Raw genomic sequence first — 26,818 nt, 5'->3', positions numbered from 1 at the left:
TTCTGAGATTTAGATTTTGTCCAGCAATTTTCATTTCAAAGTGAAAGATGAAGGGTGAATGTCAGCTGGGCAAATTGTTTTAAATATAAGCAGAATACTGAATTGATTGAAGGAAGGTAAATTATTAAGGATATGTCCCATTTTCCTTAATTAAGCATATGATGTCATCAAAGGTTTGTAACTATTTCTTTTCGATCCAACCCTAAGGAAAGAAATCCTTTCTGGGATCAAATTCATAGTGCTTATTCAGCTACAACTGTGATACCACAAAACAATGCTGCATTGGAGGATACTGAGGTTACAATTCACATTCACACAATTACTGCTTATGTAATAGAAGTTTAATTATAATCACAGTAGAAAATCACCCCAAAGAGTAACAAGCTGAAGACCTAGAGAAGTGCGAGCAGGCACTGATCAAAGGGGAGTTGACGCAGAGCAGTCTAAATTTTGCTGTGGTAAGTACGTGCTGGTGCTGAGCTGTACACAAAGCATGATCTTCATGAACAAGATATGGGTTCCTGGAAGAGCTCAGCGAGTCAGTCAGCATCAGTGAACAGAAATAGATAGTTGTTGCTTTGGGTTTGAGAACATTGACTGTCCATCTGTCTCCTCAGATACCAACAGACTCCAGTGAGTTCTTCACAGTAGCTCGATTTTTGCTCCTGATCTATGCATCTGCAGTCTCTTGTGTCAACCTGAACATCATGACAGAGTCACCCTAAATCAGGGGGGTGAACAACAACCACCCACCCTCACCCCTTCATCTGCAATGGCCCATCAGAAAGACCACTCACCGAGTGAATAAGCTTCAATCTACCTCAGTAACTCAGCCCACCTATAGCAGCAAGATTCCCCAGCACCACTGTGCCATTAATTATATTGATACTCTGTCTGAGCACATGAACATATTATTGACTGGCACTCCACACTTGACAGAGGAAGCTTGGGGTTCCAATTTAGCCACTAAATAATTACGATGTACTGCCCCTCATTTACAAATGCATGATCTCTTCTTCTTATCTCTATTTTCAAATAAAAAGACTATTGATTGCTTCACAAATTGCTGCATTTAGAAACTCAGTTCATCAAAGCACAAGTTCATTTAGTTGGGAAATACAATGTAACACACAATTATGGAATAGGCTGGTCTTCCTGCTCTACAATTAAATTGCTGCTAATGTTCTTCTCCTACGCATGGCCTCATCTGTTAGTGACTCAGCAGAGTGGCTTTAACGCTGTTTTCAACACACATTAAATCCAATCACATTCTTGCAATTCAAACAGTGTTTACTTTTTCATCTACGGAACTATTACTTTTTAATTAACAAAACCAAAAACAGACACCCCAGGCAACGGGTACATTTTAATTGTGAATTATACAATAGCTTGCCTGTTTCCTGTCGTGTTAAGATATTCAGCATTGATTTAAAGAATGTGTTTTCCACCCAGACGTTAGCACGACTTTTTCAAAATGCGGTAGTATCATTTTATATGAGAACTGAAAATGCTGGAACCACACATGTCAGGCAGCACCCGTAAAAAGAGAAACGTTAATATTTCAAGTCTGGGACCTTTTGTCAGTATTTGACGCTGCCTCACCTGATGAGTGCCTCCAATATGCTTGGGCTTTTATTTCAGATTTCCAGCATCCATGCTTTTTTGAAAAAAAAATCCGTTTGTTAGCAGCATCTTCTGCCTTTCTTCAGATTCCTGTTTTTTTCCTTTGAATCTATGTCTCCCTCAATATATCGGTCTCTTTCTCTGCTTCCCTATATCTCTTCTATCTGTCTTCTCATCAGAAAGCTTCAAAGCTCCAGTGGACTTTATAAAATTGAATTCCAAGTAGCAAAGTAAGCTGAAAATCACCTCTTATTCCAGACTACACTGATCCACACCTGAGAATTTATATCAGCTACTAATTTCCCTTACCTCCAAATAGCAATTAAACTCACATTCTGGGTTCTTCCTCCTTCTTCTCCAGTCCCGATGGAAGGTCTTGACCCAAAACCTTGTTTATTTCCCTCCATAGATGCTGCTGGACTTGCTCAGTTCATATAGGATTTTGTGTGAGTTGCTCCAGACCTCCAGCATCTACAGAATCTCTTCTGTTTTTGATTAAGCTGACATAATCTTCTTGCACCTTGAATTGCAGCTCATGTTTTAGTGTTTGTTATCTCAAAGGGGACATACTAAACATGGCTTTTTTTAACTTAATACTTCCCATGACAAAATTCCACTATCTTACACTTACTGAAGATAGTTTTCATGCACAAGGGCCTTGTGCATGAAATTCTTTAATGCAATTGCTGTGATTTATTTACTGTTGTGCCAGAATTTCCTAAAATGAATTCTGGGGACTTCCACATTTACACGGCTGAGAGGAAAGTTGGATCAGCCACGATGAAATGACGGAGAAGACTCGATGGGCCAAATGGCCTAATCCCGCTCCTGTATTTTATGGTCTTATGGTTTTATACTGGGAACCTGAGAATCACATTGACATTCGACAGGTTACTGTAACATGTCGGTTTTCTGTCCTCCAGCTCTGCGCTGCAGAGAAAATTGCCTCAAACAGCTTACCTTCTGCCTCCATGAGTTCATGTTTAGATGCTAAATTTGAATAATATTGAAGTATTATTTCATATTTTAACTGCCCCAGGTGCTGTGCCTCATATCTGCAAGCATCACGCCAACTTGGGCTGCTAATGTGATGAACTGAGACCATGACCTGCTCCGAGCATTCGGATCTAAGGACTCGGTTTGGTTTGCAATGTTGTGCTCACTCCTATTGTTTGCATGGTTTGTGTTTTTCTTGCTCTTTCTCTGCGCATTGGGTGTAGGTCCTTTTTTTTGTTTAATTGGGTCTTTCCAGGTTTCTTGTTTTGTGGCTGCCTGTAAGCAGACAAATCTCAAGGTTTATATATTCTTTGATAATAAATGTGTACTTTGAATCTTTGATTAAGGATAAGGAAAAGCCTCATAGCTTAGTAATGGTGGCTTAAATATCCCTACTTTCTAGTCTTGTTTCACTTGAAGATTTGTTTGACCTTTTACTCAAAGATAAGGGAGATTGCCAAATCACACTTTAAAATGTTAAAAAAGGCTTTCATTCTAACCCATAACAAATTGAAATTACAATCTGTTTTGCTTTACCCAGTGTTTATTTAATTCAGCTTTCTGCTTGCTTGGGAAGTTCAATGGCATATAAAAAACACAGAATTATATAACACAGAAACCAGCCCTTTCAGCCCACCTGGTTCATGACAACTGAGAGACCTATCTATGCTAATCACATTTGCTGGCAATGGGCCATTATCTCTCAATGCCTTTTCTATCTAAGTACCTGTCTTAATGCCTTTTAAACATTGTATCTGCTTCTATCACCTCCACTAGCAGCTTACCAGATAACTACCCATCCTCTGTGTGAAAAATTTCCCCTGTGAAAAACTATCCTGTCATAAAAGGATGCATTATTAAACATTCCCACAGGTGATCCTAGATGTGTGAGCTTTGCTTTTCAAAGTCTCACCATCAAGTGTTCAGCATCCACAACACCGGGACTTCTTTCTCTCAGTTCCTGGGTGGGAGAGAGGATCAGGGCTTGTTCGTCCGTTGTTGTTTTGTTGCTTGTCATGTTCTGCTTTGATGTGGTCTGTGTTGTTCTGCCGAGAAATGTGGGCATGTTATGTTGGCGCTAACATGTGCAGGCTGCCCCAGTACACCCTCATTGGGCTGGTTGTTTATACAAATGATGCATTTTACTGTATGTTTTGACATACATATGATAGATAAATGATCAACTTGACCTTGAACTTGCATAAACTTTCTGATGGTTGTGAAACCTGAATCACCAGTAACAAGCATCTGATCAACCCGAACACCTCCAGTGGCGCGATCCGCGGAAGGTCCTTCATGCAACCTAGGAGACTTAGTGCGCACACGCCTGTGGTGCCTCTGGTGATATCATAACCCAGGAACGATACACTGCTGAATTAGGAAGACACCGCGTGCCTACCCAATTGTAATACTCCCAACCTTGTGGAAGAGCAAAGACTCAAGAACCTAGAGAATATATTGATGATATCCCAAGGAAGAATTAAGAAGTGTGTTTTAGACCCCAGAAACAGAGTGACAGGAGAAAGTGACGTATTCACAATCATTATTATTAATGACATTCCCCATTATTATTGAGAACCATGTCATCCTGGGTTTGGAGAAACAGAAGAAAAGGAAAGAAGGAAATAAGGCGTAGGTACCAGTTGTCTGACCTTCCTGTCTACCTCCATTCATGCTGGCTACAAGAGGCATGAGGATAAAACTTCTTTAGCCATCTATAACTTACCTACCACCCTAGGCCATGGAGGAGACTTTCCTCAACCATGAGTGATACTCATCATGATGACAAGATGATCTCCTAGTGTTTCAAGATAACATTAAAATTTTGACCATAACAGATACTTACTTTACCCTGTCTCAACACATTCTCCATCATAATATATTAATAATTTTCTCATTGCTGGATAATAGATTGAGCAACACCAAGGGGATATATTTGTAGTTATCACATGCTTACAATGAATATTATTTGCCGTTAACAGAGATCATTGTGTTATGAGAAAAGGGAAGATAACAACAGACACTGTGGCACCCATGATTATGGGTGAGGTATTGGTGCAAGGTTAGTAGTCAGGTACTGCACCAACCAATAGTGCACTTAATCTGGATGGCTAGACCGATATAGCAAAGACTTTCTTCTTCAACAGTTCTTCTGTGGAGAGAGTGAAATGCACAATGTTCACTGGTGTACACCTAATGGATGATCTGACCTGGACCCACAACACCTCCTCATTACTCAAGAACGCACAGCAGCATCTACACTTTCCAAAGTGATTAAGTTCGCAAGGCTCCCCGCCCCCATTCTAACAGCTTTTTACAGGAGCACCACTGGGAGTGTCCTGTCTGGCTGCATCATTGCACGGTCTGGAAGCTGCAACATGTCAAACTACGAACTACAGAAGATAGTAAAAACCACCGAGACATCAATGGGGTCTCCCTCCCCCCTATTTGTGACATTTACCGGGAGTGTTGTATACAAAGGGCCTGAAACATTGTTGAGGATCCCTACCACCCATCTCACAATCTCCTTGGCCCACTACCATCAGGAAGGAGGTACAGGAGCATCAGGACTAGGACTGCCAGTCTGAGTAACAGCTTCTTCCCCCAGGCTGTGGGACTAATAAATATCCTGCCACTGCCGAGGTCTCATCACTACAACAGCGAGCTGTTTATTGTGTAAGTACTGTTTACCTGTGCTGCACACTTCATGTGCATTTTGGGTCATATTTTATTAACTTATTTGTGGTAATATCTTGTTTTATGTGCTGTGTGTGACATATGTATTATGAGTGCACTATGGCCCAGAGGAACATTATTTGTTTGTTTCTATGTATGTACAGTCAAATGAAAATAAACTTAACTTGAACTTAAGGTGGGTTTATGTTCTATCTCCCCTGCATGGCTCACAATAGACCATATCAGACTGAAGTCATGTGCCATACTTGGATTTCACAGGGACTTGACTGAGTTCAGACTGTTCCTGTTCTGCCCATTTCACAGACAATGATGCCTTCAGAGTACTGTACACAGGGGTACGTGCTGCCTGAAGTCTACACTTCATTATAAAAAAGGCCTTCAAATTTCCTCAAAGACACAAGAAACAACCAACACAGCTCAAAAGTTCTGATTTAAGAAATGTAAAGCCATATCCACCCAAGTTAAGGTGGAAAATCCAGGTTGAATTTATTAATGGAATTCTCAGTGCTTATCGACACTTTTATTAACTTCTGCTACAAAAATTATGCTTTACTACATTAAGCTTTCTCTGTCTTTCTATTTTGCATCCAGTCAGAGAATTGAGGGTGCTAATCACAGGCATACATATCCATCGCATTCAACCCAGTCTGTCAGTCTTCAAAAATCATTGTAGCTAGTCACTGTAACTTCAGTGAAGTTCTGAATTAGGTATGCTTGCTGATGGTGGAGGCTGGTGATTGGTTCTGGTTTCTGGATGATGGGTGGTGGTGTGGTGATAAAAGTGATATTTGATAATTGGTTGGATTGCTGATGATTGGTGATTGGTATGGTTTTTATTGTTGGCGGTGATGATTGTGAGGGTTATTAATAGGAGCATAATTACCTCTCGTCTTCTACTGGACAAAGTACCCTGCACAATTTCTACTGTGTAGGAAATTGATCTAAAACGGCAAAAACAACCCTGACTCTATGATGCAATCACAACTGAGTTTACTTGTAACTCTGAATGCACTTTATACACTTCAGTACAAAGTCCAAGGATGACATTTCCAACTGTCTGGAGCTGAATAACTTAAAGGTACTCTTCATCTCTGTGCTCTCATGGTCAACGTGTGATGGACTTACTGACCCCTATAGTTCCATGAGCCAGATTAGTCACTGCTTACTGGAGTGGAGGGGAGAAAAATGGAACACAAAGCCTTCTATTGATCAATAGTAGAAAAAAAAACACAGACGCCTGTGGTTCATTCAATTCTCAAAAAGTTCTCAGTGGATCCTCTGAAGGGAAGTTAGTCTAAGTGGGCCCTTTTCCAAATGCAAAATTCAAAACATAGACAGAAGCCTCGCAAACCTACACCACTGTCTTCACATATTCAAACAGATTTATTTATACAATGTAAATTTTAGGTTGTTTGTTCCCTCTGGGAGAAGTCATAGTTGGCCAAACCATATCAGCATTCCCTTGTTCCACAGATATTTCTGAATTCAGAAGAATTTCTAATGATCAGACAGAATTTTCTGTGAAGAACCCTTTTTACGTACTTACATTGATGATTTTTAATTTGTAATGTAACCCTCCCAGAATGACAATGCTAATTCTGACAGCAGCAGAAATATTGACCTCAAGTCAAACCATCTATTACCTGAAGCAATGTCAAAAGCACTCAACTTCCAGTCACTGAGATATCCAATCCCACCCATATGAGAGAAGAAGCAATGACTTGAATACCAAGATGCCAAGTCTGAATAACTCATTGTGAGCATGAAGGTATTGGGAGAAAATTGCTCCTAGTTCTGGCCACTGTAGAGCAAGGACATACCAAAGGGAAACAGACTCTCTCTATAAATGTTTATCCATGAAAAAGCTTATTATTATGGGGTGGTGTGCTGTAGAAATACAATTTCAATGGGTTCTCTGTTAATGAGTGACTTGAGCAATCCCTGTTGCCAGCGACTGATGTTTGAAGATTTCACAGTAAGTACTGCCAGATAAGACAGAGAACAAAATAATGATTAAAAAATGAAGAAGTCCACTGTTTGTTGCAGAAAACAAATTTAGAGAATTATTTAGAAAAAATTAGTTTACAATATTGTTATAGGCAGTATCAAGGGAATTATAGTTTAACTACAGGTAGAGGGAGGAGGGTAAGAGACAGTAAGGGTAAAAACTATTGATAAATTCAGTGGAAAGCTGAGTATGTTTGAGTAAATTTAAATGACTGAGGTGACCAAGAAATGAATGAACCACAGTGATACCTTTCAGAACTGTATATGTATAGATCACTCTCCATCCAGTTCAAGAGTCATAGAATTTGTGCACTGAGATGTAAACACAAACAAGAAAATAGAAACAACTCAAGAACTAATAAACTCAATTCTACACACGGGCAAAAGGATGCTGGGACATATGTAAACAAATTATTATAAGCAACATCAAAGGTTATTAAAGCAATAAAAATGCAAATGGTATTTATTTCTACTGGTTAGTATTCCAAAGTAGTGAAATTATAGCAAAACTGCATAAGAACTTGGTCAGGTTTTAGATAAACTGTTGGGTGTGGGGCACTCAACACATGACAATAATCACTTGCATGGGACAAAGAGCATATCTGCTTTGAAAAGGAAATAGGAACATGAGGGAAGGTATGAAAGATCTCCGGAATGGTGAGATGGAATAGATGGAGGAGTTTCCACAGGGTATAAAAATCTGCCAAGCAAGTATGGAAGAAAGCCTGCTTCTGTCTATATATTCTGCATGTTTGCTGTTTGCCTATCTGCTCTCTTGACAGAAACCAATTTACCACAGGGGAAACGTCTACAAAGAAACCTGATGTTTGCATCAGTTTGGAGCCTGGTATCCGGATGGCACGTACACACAGCTGTTCCAATTTCTTATCTACAGTGCAGATCTTTCATTGTCATTGCCACTGGCTGCAGTCTCATGATATTGGAGATGATGAGTAGGCCGCATCTCCTGTAGTTGATGTCGGTTACATAGAAGAGATGGTCAAATTCCAGCTGAACTGATCTGAAGAGATGGGTAGGGGAGTTATGTAGTGCTTGATAGACACACAGTCAAAGCTTAGTGTGCTCCCTTGCCACAATAATAGGTACCACCATTGATAACAGCAGAGATAAACATGCCAATAGATTGTTCCTGACGGTCCCTGGTCGCATACAAGTAGACGGGCTCTCTGGTTCCTGCACCCTGCTACTGTTTAGAGGGAGGGACATCCACATGCAGAACATAGCAACATCTTTCATTTCCACTGTAATCTCCTCCATTGTTATTGAGCAGTGAATTCCAGTAACCATGAAGGAAAGATAATATATTTACAATACTTGGAAGACTTACTGAGATTTAGAGAGTCTGTGGCATCTCTGTCTGCTACCTTTGCCCTTCCTGTTGGTGAAGGTGCTGTTGAGGCCTTGGCGAGATACTGCAGTGCAGTTTGTAGACAGAACACAGAACAGCCATATAGTCCCAGTGTGAGGAGTGTGATGGTGGGTGAGCGAGCAACAGGCGGGCTGCTTTGCCCCGGGCATGCTGAGTTTCTACTGTTGAGCTGGCACTTCTGCAGGCATTATAAAATTCCTGACTTGCCAAATGGAGGGCAGTCTTGTAGGTCACACCATAAGGTAGCCAAACTATGTTCTGCACTTTTGCAGCTACAATATTTATGTGACCAGTTAATATTCTAGTCAACATGAATACCTGTTATTCTAATGCCCATTGGATTCCAATGACACATATCCACTTGTTCCCTGAGCTTGCCATCTGGGTGCAGTGAATTTGATGGTAGTTAGTCCATTGAGAGTGACTCTCACACCAACAGAATGCCATTAACAACTTCCAAGTTGAGTGAGTGCCAGCACTGTGATGAGAATGGGGAGGAGTGCTCAAGAACCCAACAAGGATATGGGTTGTTTAAGATTGGAATGATCCTATTATAAAATATCCCTTCATTGGATCCATATTTAGTTCAGTATTCACCATTGACAAACATGTACATTTTGTTTCTTAAAGTTCTGTATTTACAGCAATGTTGCAGTATTATTAATTCATTATCATAATCGGTTACACCAGCTTTTCAGGGTTATTAAGCAAGTCAATTATTTATTTAAATGCCATTACAGTGTTATTGAACTGTAAATTTTTAACAGTGTTAATATTGTAGTTTTGTTACCATTAAGTGTTGGATCAGAGCTGTCTTTTAAGATGAAACAGTACTGCTCTCTGAGATTGGAAGGTCATTCTGAGCTCTCTTAAATGGCAGAAGATGGAGAGCCAATTGTGGCTGTAAATCCTCACTATTTGTACATTCACCGTTCCCACCTCGATTTGTCAAACTCTGGCAGCTGGGAGAACCAAAGAGGAGTCAGTGCGGTGGATACAATGCCTGAAGAGACAAAGCACTGCTGACCTACAAAGGGAAGTGTTTAGTCGTCTGGAATCAGAGGGAAGATGTGAGGAAGTGAGGATGGAGCTTCATACGGAGCATGAAGATATCTGCCTTCCCGCTAAACAGAAGACCACACCACTCCAATTATCACCTGTGTTGCAACAAAGTCGCAGCAGAACCCATTGCCAAACAGCACAAGAAAAGGAGATTTTCCATAAATCATTTGTCAACCTATTTCATTCAACGTGGGCTTTTTTTTTATCACATAAGAGAATCAAATTCTCTGCATCAAATTAAAGTATCAACTTTGCACCTCAACTTTGAGGAGACATGCACTGAAAACCGGCTGACATTAGCTTCTGAAACCAACCTGTCAGAAAAATATCAGCCACCCGAGCAAAAGGGTCAGAGTCATAGAAAAGTCCAGCTTGAAAAGACGCCTTTTGGCCCATCTAGTCCACGTCAAACCATTTAAACTGCCTACTACCATCTCCTGCACCAGGACCATAGACCTCCATATCCCCACCATCCATGTACCTATTCTAATTTCTCTCCTTGTTTAAGGAGGGAACTGCATTGGCATATTGTAAGAGGAGATATTGAATTAATGGTACAGTGTATAAAGAGAAAGACATGTAACAATTACACTTATTGTACATACAGAAATATAATGAATACAATACAGTTTTAAAATAAAAATGACCAAGAAATTGTTGCTGAGGCCATGACTGACAAATCACGAACATTTCCAATTTTCCAGTACCAACAAAAGGTCATGGTCCTTCCTAAAATTTTAATTCTCAAGCTTGTTTCTCCACAGCTGATGTTTGACCTGCCAAACATATCCAGCACTTTATGCTCTCATCTTCCAGAAATGATAGAGCTTTTGTTTACTTTAGGCCTTACCTTTTTTTTTATCATTAAGTTTCCTTTGGAAGTCTGATATGCCTGATGGATTCTTTCATTAAGGTAATGCAGTAGGTGATGCCAATCCAAGCAAATCAAGATATTTTCCTAGTCTATCTGGGCTACATATCGCTAAGTGATCTTGGGCATTGTGGCAGCCACATGTCTGACCAGAATAGGGGAAGGCATCAGAACACAAGCCTACAACTTATATGGGAAGATATTCAGTTCCTCACAAAGGATCTGGAGGAACTCAATGGGCCAGGCTGCATCTATAGAGGGAAATGTTGAACTGCCCACTTCCCTCCATGGATGCTGCCTGACCTGCTGAGTTCCTCCAAATCCTTTGTATGTTGCTCCAGTTTTCCAGTATCTGCAGTCTCTTGGTTCTCCATGGTCAGTTCAGACAAACTTGTTCATCAGGGAGGCTATGAAAGGGTTACAAGACTGATTCACCTGATACCATTGCTGAGGGGGATAAGTCATTAGACAATCTTAGCTTGTGTATTCATTGAGGAGTTATCTAATTGAGGTATTTAAGGTGACACAATGGTTTTAGAAATGGAAATTATATGCTTCAGATATAGGAATCAAGAGCAATTGAATATAAAGCAACACACACAAAATGCTGCAGGCCAGGCAGCATCTATGGAAAAAGAGAAAAGGATTGATGTTTCAGGCCAAGACCCTTCTTCAGGACTGAAAAGGAAAGGGGAAGATGCCAAAATAAAAACAAAGATGGGGAGGGGATAGAGACTAGCTGGAAGGTGATAGGTGAAGCCAGGTGAGTGGAAAAGGTCAAGGGCTGGAGAAGAAAGAATCTGATAGGAGAGGAGAGTTGACCATAGGAGAAAGAGAAGTTGGGGACCCAGGGGGAAGTAGTGGGCAGGTGAGAAGAAGTAACACACATAAAGTGCTGGAAGCATTCAGCAAGTTAGGCAGCATCTACAGACAAATATACAACACCCTTCCAGTCCTGCCAAAAGGTCCCGGCCCGCAGCATTGACTCTACTTTTTTCCATAGGTGCTGCCTGGCCTGCTGAGTTCCTCCAGTAGTTGGTGTGTGCTGCATGGATTTCCAGCATCTGCAGATTTATTCTTGTTTGAGGTGAGAAGAATGAAAAGGTCAGAGTGGGGAATCGAGGAAGGGGAGGGTGAAATTCCCGTACCGGAAGGAGAAATCGACATTCATGCCATCAAGTTGGAGGATCCCAAGACAGAATATAAGGTGTTGTTCCTCCACCCTGAGGGTGGCCTCATCTTGGCACAAGAGGAGACCATGGACTGATACAATGGAATGGGAACGGGAATTGGAATTAAAATGCCTGGGCACTGGGAAGTCCCGCTAGTGGTGGAGGGTGTGGAGGTGCTCGACAAGCTAAATACAAGCTATGTTGAGGCAACGTGAGGAAGCAGTTTCTGTATGAAGGGCAGTGGAAAACATTAGTTCTTGCTTCCACACGGATATGGATTCAGGGGTTGTTAACAATATCAGGAGGGAGACTGACAGATGTATAAAGTATCATGGGATATGTAGCAAAGATAGAGTAAGGTACATTTAACTTTGTATACTGGAGAAAGAAGCAGTTTTAATAATGTGGGTGAAATATTAATTTCTGAAACACCAATTTACTACCTGATTAGCTGCTTTATACATTAATGTGATAGCAACAATCTCCACAGTATCAAAAAAACAGCACATCTGAATTTTAAAAAAGATATATTTGGAGTTCTATTATCTCTGTAGAAAGACAATATCACTCTCTTTGTGTTGTGCTGGATATATTAAGGTTATCGCCTACAGTTTTCCTTGCAAAAGACAAATATCAGTGAATGTAAAAGCTTAATGATTGCCTGCCTGAGTACAGGCATGTCCAAGCAGCCAACGCAAGTGATTTTCAACAGATGCTTAATGGTTTCTTTTATGTGACATTAAGTAATGCAGCATCCACAATGCAATAAGAATCCTACAGAAATATTGTCTGACTTCAACAGAATCCATTATGTCAAACCAATATTATGCAATGAAAATAATATTGTAATCATTACAACTCAGCAAACAAGGAGAGGTACAGTGAAATCCAAGGCACTTAATAAGAAGCTATTGTTAGAACACAGTTGACAACAACACCTTACATTTATACATCTCTCTGCACAAAACAAAACACCCCATGGTGGCTTACAGGAAGAGTAGACAGCAATGAGCACAAGTAAAGGTAAATTTAGTAGATAAGTTAGATTTGTTATCTGGCTTATTTCTCAAAGGAAATACATCATTAGGTACAGATCCAAGCCAATCAAAATTATTTCATGCTCTATCCAGCTACATGAAGCTGCATAATCTTAGAGATAAAACCAACTGTTTGACTAGGAATGATTAACCGGAATGGGGGAACATATCGGAACTGCAGTTGCACATCTTAATAGGATGCTAAGCTTAGTTCTAGATGTTACTCAGAAAGGTTTAGTTTACAGCTCAGGGTAGCAGGCAGTTCCTTCTGTCCAGAGAGAAGACTACGAATGTAAGAAGATTAAGGGATAACCATTCAGGGGTCAAAAAAGCAGAAAGGGATTGGTGAAAGAATTGAGGAAAGGGAAGATATGATAACTGCATTCTTGTTGCCAATGTTGGAGAGAGTGAGTGAATTAGGGGTAGAACTCCAGAGGTTAAAAAATCCCAGTTGGGACAGTGCAGAGAAAGATTTAAAGGAACATAACAGGTAGGTCTTATGAATCTACTCTGCCATTTAATAGATTACATCCAATGATCTACCTTGTTCACTTTTCTACCCAATTCCCATCACTCTTGATTAGCATTCTTTCTAAAAATGTATTCTTGTGTTGAACATAATCAACCAGTGAGAATCCAAAGTCCTTTGGGACAATGAATTACAAAGATTAGTGAGTTCTTAAGAAATTTCTTGACCCTACATAGTCACCTGGTCTTCCAGAGGCTATACACCCTACCTCTAAATCCTCCAGCCACAGCAGATAAACCCTTTTTGGGTATATTATTTATTACTATATGATGATTCCCCAGCCTGCATAATCGCAGTGATTGGAGAAAGATCTTAGTGACTCTTTCCACATAAGATCACACCATTTCCAAAAACCAATCGAGTAACGTTATGCTACAGCTACCCAATGCAAGTAAGCTTTATGTACAGAGTCCAAACTGAAGCCCAGCACAGATATAGAAAGTTTCCCTAGTACTTCACTCTTACCAGTAATAAAGCTGAGTGCTGCATTTGCCATTTGAATTGCTTGCTCTATCTGTTTGCTGGCTTTCAGTGTTTCAGAAGCAAGCATACTGAGATCCTTCAGCACACCAGCATGCATTTCTTATTCACTATTTGAAATAATATACTTTATTCTTACACTTCCTAACGAATAAGCTTGTTTCCATTTTGAACTCTGAGCACATCATACTGAGTGCTAGGGCAGCTTTGAAGGCTGAACCTTATGTTCAGATCGCTGTGTACTATAGGAAAACTTGGATGGTCTATCTTTTCAGCTGAGTATTTCATGTACGTTGTGAATAATTTAGGCGTCAGTGCTGATCACTGTAGCAATTAACTAACAATCTGTATGAAAGGCATGAAAGCTACTCCACAAAACAACAAACTTCACGACATATCAGTGATATTAAACGAGTCTGATTCTGATTGTACTCTCCATTCCCTGTCCTTTAATGAATCCTCCCTATCCCTATCCCTTATCCATTACTCACAATCCAATTTTAGGAAAACCTTCTATGAGAAATTGTGTTCGTCAAATATAATGGGTAAATTGGTTCATTACTGTCACATGTGAAAGAAGAAGAAAAGAGCCCTTAACTCCGAGTTGAGTGATTGGGACGCCATCATGATGGCTTTTTTTTTTAGCAGGCTTTCTTATTTTTACGAGGCTGAGTTGCTAGCTCAACGCTCAACCCAGCACAGATGGGAAGCATGCAGGGAGCCAGCTGGATTCGAAATCAGGAGCCTTTGCTCCGAAGTCCGGCACTGATGCCACTAAGCCACCAGCCGGCACTGTCACATGTAACAAAGTACAATGAAAAACTTTGATTTGCATGCCATCCATGGAGATTATTTTATCACTTCAGTGCATCGAGGTAGGACAAGGGTAAAACAATAACAGAATGCAGGATTGCATGTTATAATTAGAGAGAAAGTACAGTACAGGCAGACTATAAAGTGCAAGGGCCAGGACGAGGTAGACTGTGAGGTCAAGAGTGCATCTCAGTGTGCAAGAGGTCCTTTCAAGATGAAAACACAAGGGCAAGTGAGGGGAACCAGTAGATGTAGTGTATGCAGATTTTCAAAATACTTACATATAAAGTAACAAATTATGTGTGAAACCTTGTTAAAAAGCAAGAAATAGAATATGCAGTGATTTCCTCTAATCTGCCACGTTTTATAGAATACAGCGAAGAAACAGGCCTTTCGGCCCACCACATCCATTCTGGTCTTTTGCTCATTTACATTGATCCTATTTGCCTTCATTAGGTCTGCATTCTCTTAAATCAGTGATGGCTCTACCTAATGGTACAAAGCAAACTCAATATAACTCAGGAATCAGGGGACAACTTTGACACCCGTGTTAGGCTGGTTACTCACTTTACAAGTGAAATTAACATTTATTTAATTTTTATCTTGTGACAAGACAATAATACACAGAGGGTACCCTAGATCATGATTGGATGGGCTGTGTTATAATGAGGTTGCAGTGGGTTATTGTTTTCTGAATACCTGTCACCACATTCTGATTAACATACACAGAACTTCCTAAGAGCTGACATCAAATCTTCTTTCTCACTCTTTCTTTTAATAATGATGATGCATTTGTTTACATTCAAAATATTAAGATCATTCCGGAATTCATGGAATTCTGAAATGGGGATAAAAGAAATTCCTGGAGAGTATGTCTGACGATAGATCAAGAAGTCAGTGAAGGACTATAGTAATGGATCTATAAGGTATGGTAGCAGGGTAATGTACTAAATTGTGCTGTAGTGGTGAGACTAATAGGGAGATTGAGCCTGGAGGTGAACAAAGACTCTGTTCAAGGTGTGGGAGAGGCAAGGGTATAAACAGATTATACTCTTAGGATGCAAGCAAATAATATTGGCAATGTATCAGTTCTGTGGTTTGAGTCAAACAGCACAACAAGGTTACAAGTTTAATATGCAAATTTACAAACACAATTCACTTTCTTTGTCTAGTAATTATATCCTAGATTGAATAATATTCTTCATTTATCTGAGGAGGCAGAGCTAAGTAGTCGTGGCACCCAACGGTGACTTATTTGTTTGCATCTTCGAAAACAGTTCTATTTCCATCTTTAATATCTCTATTTTTCCCTTTCAGGATTCTTTTGAAGACCCTGACCTGGAGTTACACGCTGACTACGGTTCTTTGCGGGAATGGGACCCGCTCTCGGGGTTCCACAATTGACCGCTATTCGGCATGCCAAAGGCTTGGCCTAAGATTTCGGCACAGATTCTGAAGCCTGTGATCTCAGGGAACTGGAGACGGGTGGATCAAGGGTTGGTGTCGCCACAGCAAGCCCGTGTGTCGTTGGGGGAGTCGGAACATTTGCTATATGCCTGGGGACCTGGGATCTTTGCGATCTTCAGGCACAGAGCTCGAAAAAAGTGCCAAAATGGACTTTTAACATCGTAAACCAGCGAGTTGTGCTGGTTGGAAAATGGAGTCACCTCTTTCTCCCTTATTAGGAGAGAGAGAGCTAGCAGCCTGTCGAATTATCGGGTGAACAATGTAGCCTTTGGGGCAACTACAATTCTGTGTCTTTGCTATTGCTTTGCTCACGCTTGAGTGCTGGTAGCGGGTGCACTTTATTTTTGCCAGTGGGGGGGAGGTATTGTTGCTTGCTGCCGCTTACGCATGGGAGGGAGGGGAGCTGGGAGGGACTTTGGGGTTCTAACATTTAACTGTCATTCATTCTTGGGACATTCCTCTGTTTTTGTGGATGGTTGCGAAGAAAAAGCATTTCAGGATGTATATTGTATACATTTCTCTGACATTAAACTGTACCTTTGAACCTTCGAACAGAGTCAATATGGAGAATATGGTGCTCTTCCAATCATGTCATCCACTGTCAACACAGTTTCCCTCCTCTGTCAGAGAGAGGATGGGAAATAGGAAAATGATGGATGTGGAGAGGATAATTTGTATGGTGGGGGGATCTAGGACCAGAGGGCACAGACTCAGATTACAAGGACATCCCTTTAGAAGAGATGAGGAGGAATTTCTTTCGCCAGAGGGTGGTAAACCTGTGAAATTCATTGCCAGAGATGGCTGTGGAAGCCAAGTCATTTGGCATATTTAAAGTGGACGTTTGATCAGTCAGGGTATCAAAAGTTACAAGGAGAAGGCAGTAGAATGGGATTCAGAGGGGTAATAAATTAGCCATGAAGGAATGCTGGACTGGAATAGAATAGACAGACTCAGTGGGCTGTATGGCCTAATTCTGATCCTATGCCTTATGGTCTAAACACACACATCAGCTTTAACTGTGCACATGCAATTCTTCACTTCTCACACTGGGTATCACAATAAAAGCTTGTAATTATGATTCAACTTTGGACATTTTTTTTTGCTGTGAACACATACACATAAAAACAGTAAATTCTTCCAAACTGGTGAACCCTGGTCAAAAGTTTTGCTACTTCAGCTGGGACTGAATTTGCAAATTCCCTGAGCTTCGAAGACATTGATCCTTATCGAGGATCCATTTGCCTTCTTTCAGGTGGCAACAGATGAATTACTAATAGTGAAATATCCTGTCCTATGCCCCTATCAAATAACTCCAGATAGATATACTTTCATCTGTTTCCATCCTAACTGGACACTACCACAGCACTTTCTGCATTTGAATTATCTCCAGTTCATGCCTAAATGACCTGAGTTTTCTTGACTGCCTAAATGAATTCATCTGGAGATGCACCAGACCTTCTGCAATCACCACTGAATAAAAATTTCCACCCACTTATAAAAAAATATCCATATACCCAAAGTGCTAACAAAGCACATGGACAGAATCTACAGCAACCATTCCATTAAACCAGCCACTGTACAATCTTGGCAGTAGATCTGGAAGGACTTAACTGACTTTCTGTCCTTCCCTGTGGAGCAGCAAATGAGCCCATCCACCACTTGTGACAAAGTGAACATTCAGAGCTCGGAGAACGAAGGGCATAAACTTCCAGCTAACCAGGGCTGCCATGTTAAAATGCAGCAGACAGGAGCACTGTGCTCTGTTTGCATTTCACACTCATCTCATGATGCAGGAACAAACACTGTTCAATCTCATTAGTATCTTCACTTCAGCTGATGTGCCGTCAAATTGGATGCAAAACTGGCACCAATCATTCCTTACTACCGCACATACAAAATGACTCCGAAAGGCATTATGGATCTACTTCAAAAAGATATGACAAATTTTCCAAGCAGTAAAATTACTTGTGGACATTATTGATCAGATGCAACCTATATTTTAACACCAGCAAAATCCTAAATTAAAAGATCAATGCAAATTGATTATTGGAAACCATGTGCAGAACAGGAGTAAGTGACAAACGAGTTGATCTGAATGGTTCGAAAATAATTACTTATGCATGAAAGGAGTTTATTAGGATAAATATGCAACAGGGAAATAGATATCATACTTGAGAGTAGTCGCCCTTAAGGTGTCACATCAAACATAGAAACTTGTTAATCAGTACTTTGCTAAGGACCTTTCATGAAAAGCATCCACTTCTCTACCCCTCTGTCACTGTGTTTTACTTATTCCAGTAAAGAAGTTACTTCTTCCAGTTGTTAAATTGAAATATCAGAAGTAAATTATTTATAAAATACGTGATCAAATTATACCATTAATAAGCTCTGGGAGAGTGCAGGTGAAATTCAGAACTTCTGGGGAAACCCTATCACTGTGCTGATTTTCATGGATTTCTGGAAGCACAACCCTATGTATCTGTAAGTGGATTATCCCTAAAAGCTCGAAATGTCTTCAGATCCACGAGGAACATATGGAGACCAACCAAATACAGTGTCCACACCAAGGTGACGCTGTACCAGAACAGTGTTCTGTCTGCACTCTTGTATGAGTCAGAATGCTGGTGCATGACTAAGAGCAACCTTGTCAAGCTGTCATCATCCCACACCATGAGCCTCGGAAGATTCTCCTTATCTTCTGGCCAAGAAAGATATCCAACTATGCCCTACTCATTCAGAGTCATCAATGGGGCATGGCCACAATCATCATGAGGAAATGTTGGAGATGGATTGGGCATGTGATGAGAAGAAAGGGCAATTCCACCATCAAGATGGCACTTCATTGGACCCTTGAAAGTTGGAGGAAATGTGGAAGACCAAAGACAACTTGGTGCCATAAAATACAGGCAGAAATGAGGACCCTGAACCACACCTGGGGCACAATAGAGATGATGGCCAAGGACAGAGATAGAGGACATTCATTGTTGCCCTAAGCACCAGTGGCATAACAGGCAGCAAGTACGAAAGCGAGGTTTCATGATATAATACTCTCATATCTGCAAGAGTGTCAAAATCTTTGCAAGAAACCATCTTGGCCAAGACAGAAAGTCTGGATCTAAGTCTTAAATAAAGTGATTCTAGATCTGACATTTTCCACTAAACACTAATGGTGTGTATTATTGTTTGTTAATAAATAAAAGTTATCTTCAAATCAACATCATCAATATTCTCTGTTGTTCCAAATTATTGATCTGACACATGGAGGACACTATAAATCTGTCACAAAAAAAAGATATCATAAATTTTCCAAAAGTATCTTGTAAATATGTGTACAACTGAAGTTCTTGCAAGACTAAAATAGTAAGGTATAGATCAGAGCAAATGTATTCTAGGAAACTAACGGCACAGCAGAGGTCAATAAGCTCATTGGTAGGAGAACTATCAATGAAATTGACATTTGGACGGAAGTATGGCAATGAAATGCAGACTTCCCAATGAATGCTGTGGAGGTACTTTCTTGTCATAGAGTTCTATTGCCATTTCTGACTCAATCCGACATGAACATTGAACAATTCAAAACTGATTGTCAATAGTGTTAAGGGTGCAATTGGAATATAACTTAATGTTAAAGATTAACATAATAAGATCAAGGGGCAATCAGGTAAAATCAAAGTCCAGCACTGATGTCACGGATCATTTCAGCACAAAATGGCCTTGATGCTGCATTGGATTCCGGGAAGATTATTGGAGGCAAAACAGCTAGAGATAGATGTTACAGTTGTAGGTTCTTATGAATGAAGTGGCAGATGGGCCAACTGAACTCCTTCCAGAAATATTAAATGAAACAACTTTTCAAAGATTGTAATTGCAACATCTAAACTTGGTTGGATTCCTTCGGCCAAAACGAAGAACAGACGATATGGCCATTCTTGCCTGTTAGCTCTCAAGAACAACTACTATAAAACTCATGAAAAATATTCGTCTCCGTCTAATGTGAGCTCGCAAACACCCCAAACCACTTTTATACCACTTTTTTTTATTGTGTAGCAGAAGTACGCAATGTAGGTTCTGCGAACTCAAATTCTGATAGGACTGCTCTTTCGGTGCAACAACAGGACGAACAAATGTGCTTGGCATAATGAAGTTGCAGTATTCCCTCACACTGCAATACTTAACTCGTACCAAAGGTAACTGCCCTCGCAGCACATAACTGTACAGTGGATAATACCCGTATTGAGTTACGTAACAATAATCCATTGCTTAAGATCTATCATATGTTACGCGTAGGGATGCAGATCCTGTTAATGCCCGTGGCTCAGTACCCTCGGGAACAGCACTGAGCCCGTGCTGTATTCTATCCCTCACAAACAGGGAAGGGGGAAGTAGGGAAGATCCAAATATTGAAACCTCTGCCAGATGCTCCCTCGGGTTTTCCAGTGGCTCGCCTCTGAGCAGGGAGCTGCAAAGCTGGATACTGCACAGTTATATTAAACCCGTGCAGATGTGTTTTTTTTTAATCCTTTCTTCGGGATTATTAGTTTGAATGCAATGCAGCAATCTCTCTCCTACAAAACCAGCGGAAGCAAACAGGGTCTGAATTGCGCAATAATCCATCCGCCCGTGAACGGATTTGCAACTGAAAGCGTCAGATGCATTTTGGACCCCGTGATTACTGAGTGAAACCTCACACTCGGTACTTGCTGCTTAGCAGCTATCTCCGGGGGAGTTTTCCCGCAGGAAGCCCCGGGAGCCAAATCGGGAGACTGTGTCATTACTGGAAATAGCTAAGGACATATAAGCGTGTCCCACCATCACCCCTACCCCACCATCAATCAATGGAAAACTGTGACAGTACTCCTTCATTCCTTAGCGAACAGCGCCCACCACCGGTTGGGGCCGCCGAGTAGAGATTTCCCCCACGCACCATTCGGTTGTTTGTTTGGGGATATTATCAGATTGGTTTCCGTCGATGATGCAATGAGAGCGGAGTAAACATTTGAGAAATTCAGAGTTGGGTTTTTGGCTCTGCTTCGGAGGCCGAACATGTTATTGGGAAGGATTTGATTGCATTATTATCTAATGCACCTACCTTCCTGCACTGTCTGAAAGGGATTGTTCGCCTCGACGAATTTGATGGAATAGGTTATTTTCTCGCTTTGTAAAATGTCGTCATTGAGACTGAGGTCGGAGACGGCCAGCTGAAAAACCTCGTCATCCTTCGCAGCACTCTCTTCAAAAATTGCACCTGTCAGGGGAAACGAACATGCTAAGAAGATGTCTGACTACAATCATTTCCTAAGTTTACCTAAACTGTCTTTCCTACTGTTCCTAAGAATCATTTCAGCACTAGGGAACTGTCCACCGGGGCTGGTAATAAAGGTCCGACGGCCAGTCCCCATTCATTCCCTCATTCAGAAATTTCAAACAAAAGGCATTACAATAATTAAAGACCAACAATAACGCAACAACTGGTTAATGTGTCTCTTGATAAACACGAAAACAAGTCTTTCGGAATGCATTGGTCCCATAGGTACACTATTGTTGAAAAGGTATCATTTACTGGTCTATGAGGTTACATTAAAGGCCCGCTCCCAGGAGCTTCATGCAGCGGAGTAACCCAAGGAATAATTGTCGTCTTGGAAAAATGTCACTAATGCGCGATAAAGTAATTAATAAACGAGTAAATTTGTTGCCTGACTGATTAAGTTCTCGTTAAAATAAAAATAATTACTGTCCACAGTGATTGGTTATAGTCAAACTCGGATAGGACAGCTCCATGTATCCTGTAAAGTGTATGATTGTTCATAGACATCCTGTACAGTCCAGACCTGTGTAACAGAGTTCTGCAACACAAGTATCAAAATCCTGCGCAGACCTCTACAACATTCCAGGGCCCCATACAGACTAGGTTCATACGAAAGATGTAAAAACAAAGACACTTTACTTCTGACTCTGGACTAGAAAAAATATCAGCACCATAGCAAAAGTTGATTGAAGCTAAGGTTAGGATTCTCTGTTTGTGTGTAATTTGAGAATCTTCATTCTCTGCCCGTGGACTGGAATTGAAAGGCGGGCTGGATCCCAGTACGGGAGGTCCCTGTGTCTGCAATGTTTGTTTGGACGCATCAAATCTTGGTGTCTTTAGCTACAAGCGCATCATGTTGCTAACAATGTATACCCTTCCTGAATCTGACTCCGTGTGTGTGTGTGTGTGTGTGTGTGTGTGTGTACACGAGCTATCACTGTAAACAGTTAAGAAACTCTCACGACGCCAAATGATAGCAATTCGATTGCTACTCTCTTCGCGTTAAACCGCTTAGGCCGCTTTATGGCCAGCTACAGCTGCATAAAATGGGATAAGCGGGACGGATCGCAGCGTCCGAAGCCCAGCTGCCTCATGGTGTACAGGTGTCCGTACACCCTGATGCACAGCAGAGCCTGGGGAGCAACTGCAGCACTGCCGACTCTGGGGAGCGCACCCTGACCGCCCCCCATTCCCCTTCGCCCCATTCTTTGTCGGATCTATTGTGCCCCTCATCCTTGCCATTGCAATTGGCGTTCCTTAAATCGACAAAATGAAACTGCCAAGTGGAAGGCTACAGGTCGTTGAACCGAGCTCCGGTCCAGCCCGTCGTGGATTCACTCTTTCATTTCAATTATGAACCAAGGAGAGAGGCCCCAGTCCCTCACAGGGTGGCGGGGATAGGAGGAGGGAGCTCGCTCTGTGTCGGGAGCAGAGGTATTCAGGGCGAGGGTGTTATCCGTTTGGGATCATCTAGTTCAGTTCGAACGATTGGGACGAGGGAATGAAGATTGGGACATGAAAGCTGGGAATGAGAAAAGGTAGTGGAAACAGATCGGAGTGAAAATAAAGGCAGGGGAGATCTCCTTAAACTTTTATGTAATGGTTGTAAGGAAAAGCTGTCGCTGTCCAATGCGGCGGGTCAGTTAGACACGAATCTCAAGGCACAGAGAGGGGCTCGGGGTAGAAAGTTTGTTCGGTTGTGAGTCTTGGGTCGCGGGGGTTTTGGTGCTGTGGAGTTTGGAGGTTTGGGATTGGGAGGGAGAGAGATGGGCAGAACACGGTTCTACATTCCAACACTGAGCTGCGGCTCACTGCTCACCCCGGTGTCGGTCCAAACGGAATCCCACACCTTTCCTGCTCCCTCCGAGTCTGGTTGGAGATAGAAGGGGAGAAGGCAGCCGCCCCAACTTCGGTTGCCTTCCCAACCACCCTCCTCAAACAGTCCCCCACCTCCCCTAACCCTCGACATTCTCCAACCCATCAACCCATTCACAATACAGGCACTGCTTGTCGGTCGCCGGCTTCTTACCGATGTGGATGATGGAATCTGCTCGCACTAAATCGCTGCCAAAAATCCACGACAAGGCGGCTAAGAGGCACAGGGGTAGAACTTCCATTTTTTCCTTGGCGCATCAGTCGGTTCGGGGCAGATCCTAATACAACCCCCACCGCAGGGAAGCGCGCACACACACATACACACTATATACGGCCGCGATCATTAATAATCGGGGGGGAAACGCAGGCTGGGCGAGAGGGGGGCAAGGAGAAAAGGCAAAGTGCGCGGAGCGGGCGCTTCTCGCCACCAGCTCCCGGACATAACATCCAAATTGCGGAGGTGTCTCTGCGCCACGTGATTGCAGTGTGTGTGTGTGTGTGTGTGTGTGTGTGTGTGTGTGTGTGTGTGTGTGTCTATGTATGTCTGTAAGTATGCGTATGTATATGTCTGTCTGTCTGTGTGTCTACATGGAACTGCGCGGAGAGATGGAGTCTGATTAAAAAGGAGCGCGCCGTGCACTAGCAGGGAGAGAAAGAGAGAGAGAGAGAGAGAGAGAGAAATCAGGAAACAAGGGGGCGAAGGGAGTTGCTGGGAGGGTTCAACCGTTCTCCATGGGAGGGGGGGTGGTTTCCGATCTAGGACCTTGCAAGGTTTCTCCGGGAGAAAACCTCAAGGCTTTGCGGGAGGAGATTTGGGGCTTGAAGTGTTAAAGGTGACGGGACGAATGGGCGCCGGGACTTTGGGAGGGGGTGGGGGTGCCTTTTGTCCCGTGACCCCAATTAATCTGTGACGAGCCGGGAAGGATGTGAAACAGCTGCTGTGGGGGGGCTGTAAGTTTGATTTACGGGGAGGGGGGAATGTCTGAGGAATAGATTGATGGGCGGATGTGACCGTGTAACAGCCGCCACCAGCCCTGATCCTTGTAATTGATTAGTTTCACACTGAATATGCTGTCTCCATGTAACACGGAGAGCTTGGGGCGTGTTTGTGTTGTGTGTGTGTGTGTGTGTGCAAGACAGAGAGCATGTCGGAGAAGACAGCGTGTATTCTCTGGTACATGTGTGTGTGTGTGTGAGAGAGAGAGAGAGAGAGGGAGAGACAGAGAAAGAGAAAGAGAGATTGATACCAATACCACAAATGAGCAGGATCGCAGGATTTTAAGGTTTGTTTCTGACAGTGGAAGATGTGTGGGATCCAGCGCTCATCGCGCCGGGACAGGAGGGTTTCCGGCAGAACTGAAGGTGCGAGCCATAATCTAGAGACAAAAAAACCGGGCAGTTGGATTTGTTTCATGCTGGTAAAAATGTTTGTAAATAGAAGGTTCAGACGTCTGCCAGCTGATTGATTGCGGGTTTGAAAGTCTATTGTGAATCGGACATTGTCTTCCGAATACTTCACTGCCGTCGGAACATTGGGACTTAAGTATTAATAATGTCAAATTCCTGGTGTGTGTTGGGGATAGACTGAGAGAGTGAGGTCTCTCGTGGGTTAATTGAGAGCCTACCCTGCAAAAAAGTCCGGTGCTCTCAAAAGCCAATCGTTTTTATGCTTACATAAAGGAGAAAATTTAAGAGGAGTGAACAGGGTAAACTTAAACGGGGCCCAGGAGTCGGAGCGGCGTTCCAATGTTCCTAAGAGGGACCTTCGGGTGAGGCCGTCCGTCCCGACTACGGCCAATGGATTACGCAGAAAAGAAATCGGGGGGGGGAAAACTTTAAGAAAGGAGCGAGTTGGAGAGGGGCAAAGAGGGGCTGAAAATGATTGAGAAATATTGAAACATATGCGGCGGATCATACGAGAAGGGGAGGTTTATCCTCACAAACTAATGGGACCCAACATTGCACAGGGTGCGTGGACATTGGAGAGGCAGAAGGCCGCTATCTTTTGATGCTACACAGCACGTGGATGCTATATTAGGAGAGAGCACAGAGAACTATGAACCGTCGGGGAGAATGGTTCATAACCACTCAGCTGTTAATTAATTTAGGAATCAGAAAATCCGGGAAAAAAAGCAGGCGAACAGGTTGAATGCCGAGTTTTCCGGCTACAGTGACTTTCATTTCGCCAGTGGCTGCTTCTGTACCAGAGTGGACCGGATAATTCAAAAATCTTGAGAAACTTCCATAGATGTGTGGTGGAAAGTGTATTGACTGTCTGCAAATCTACCTGGTATGGAAACACCAATGCCTTTGCACGGAAAATCCGACAAAAGGGAGTGGATTCGGCCAGGTAGGTCAGGGACAAAGCCCTCCCAATCATTGAGCACATCTGCATGAATCGCCAGGAAAGCAACATCCATCGTCAAAGATCCTCACCACTCAGGCCGTGCTCTTCTCTCACTGCTGCCATCAGGTAGAAGGCAGAAGTGCCTCAGGACTCACACCTCCACGTTCAAGAGCAGTTACTGGCTCTCAACCATCAGGCTCTTGAGCAATAGAGGATAATTACTCATCTATTGAGATGATCCCACAACCAATGATCTCATTTTAAGGACTCTTTAGCTTGTTATTTCATGCTCTCCTTGTTTATTGCTATTTATTTATATTTGCATTTGCTCTGTCTGTAGTGCTCTTCCCCTTTTATTGATCCTGGTTAGAGTTACTATTCTATAGATCTGTTGAGTATGCCCACAGGAAAAAGAATTTCAGGGTTGTATGTGGTGGCATATACAGTATGTACTCTGGTAATAAATTTTACTTTGAACTTTTTGAACTTTGATCAAGGGGACTCATGGAGTGGAGCAGAAACCTTTGATTGTTCTAGAGGTTCAGAAGACAGAAAGGAGAGATCTGGTGCTGGCCCTCACTCAGTCTCCTCAGGAGCTTCTTCATCCACTGATTTCCTCTAGCAGTTTGATTTTTATTTCTCCAGATTTCAGCATCTACTGTTTCTTATGTCTTTAATGCTGGTAGTCCAGCAGATACATAGACAATGGTTCCCTTTTGCCAGGTCCTCAGCCTGTTTAGCCAAAGATCCCCACTTTCTGGGCCATGCCATCTTGCTGCTATCATCATTTATCAGGACTTTCTGAGCACTGCGTGTGCAGGGCCCTTAGTATTATCAAGGATCCCACCCATCCGTTCAGCACCCTCTTTGACTTTCTACCATCAGGCAGGACACTATGATGCATAAAAACAAGAAAAGTCAGGATGAGAAACAGTTTCTTCCCCCAGGCCATAAGGCTTCTGAACTCCCTGTCACATTGTATTCGAAGTGTCACTGGTTAATCTGATCCGTACCTTAAAATATTTAATACTGATACACTTTACTTTGTTATTTATGTGTGATTCATCTATAGATTTTATCCTTACCTTCATAAGTTATCATGTGCTATGTGAATCATGTGTTATATGTAATAATGTGATTTACACCC

The 26,818-nt window shown here is 42.1% G+C and overlaps 1 protein-coding gene across 1 annotated transcript in view; it reads right to left on the bottom strand.

Moving 5' to 3' along the window:
* The window catches only part of LOC140211882 (glutamate receptor ionotropic, delta-1-like), a 993,352-nt gene that overhangs the window by 960,667 nt on the left and 5,867 nt on the right, over nucleotides 1–26,818 (bottom strand). Inside the window, exon 2 of the mRNA XM_072282070.1 lies at nucleotides 21,234–21,389. Coding sequence (XP_072138171.1) covers nucleotides 21,234–21,389 — 156 coding nt within the window. The remainder of the gene's footprint in view (nucleotides 1–21,233; nucleotides 21,390–26,818) is intronic.

Source organism: Mobula birostris, chromosome 18 (assembly GCF_030028105.1).
Source record: "Mobula birostris isolate sMobBir1 chromosome 18, sMobBir1.hap1, whole genome shotgun sequence".
NCBI lineage: Eukaryota > Metazoa > Chordata > Chondrichthyes > Myliobatiformes > Myliobatidae > Mobula > Mobula birostris.
Note: the sequence above shows the minus strand (reverse complement) of the source record. Positions and strands in the feature narration are given on the sequence as shown.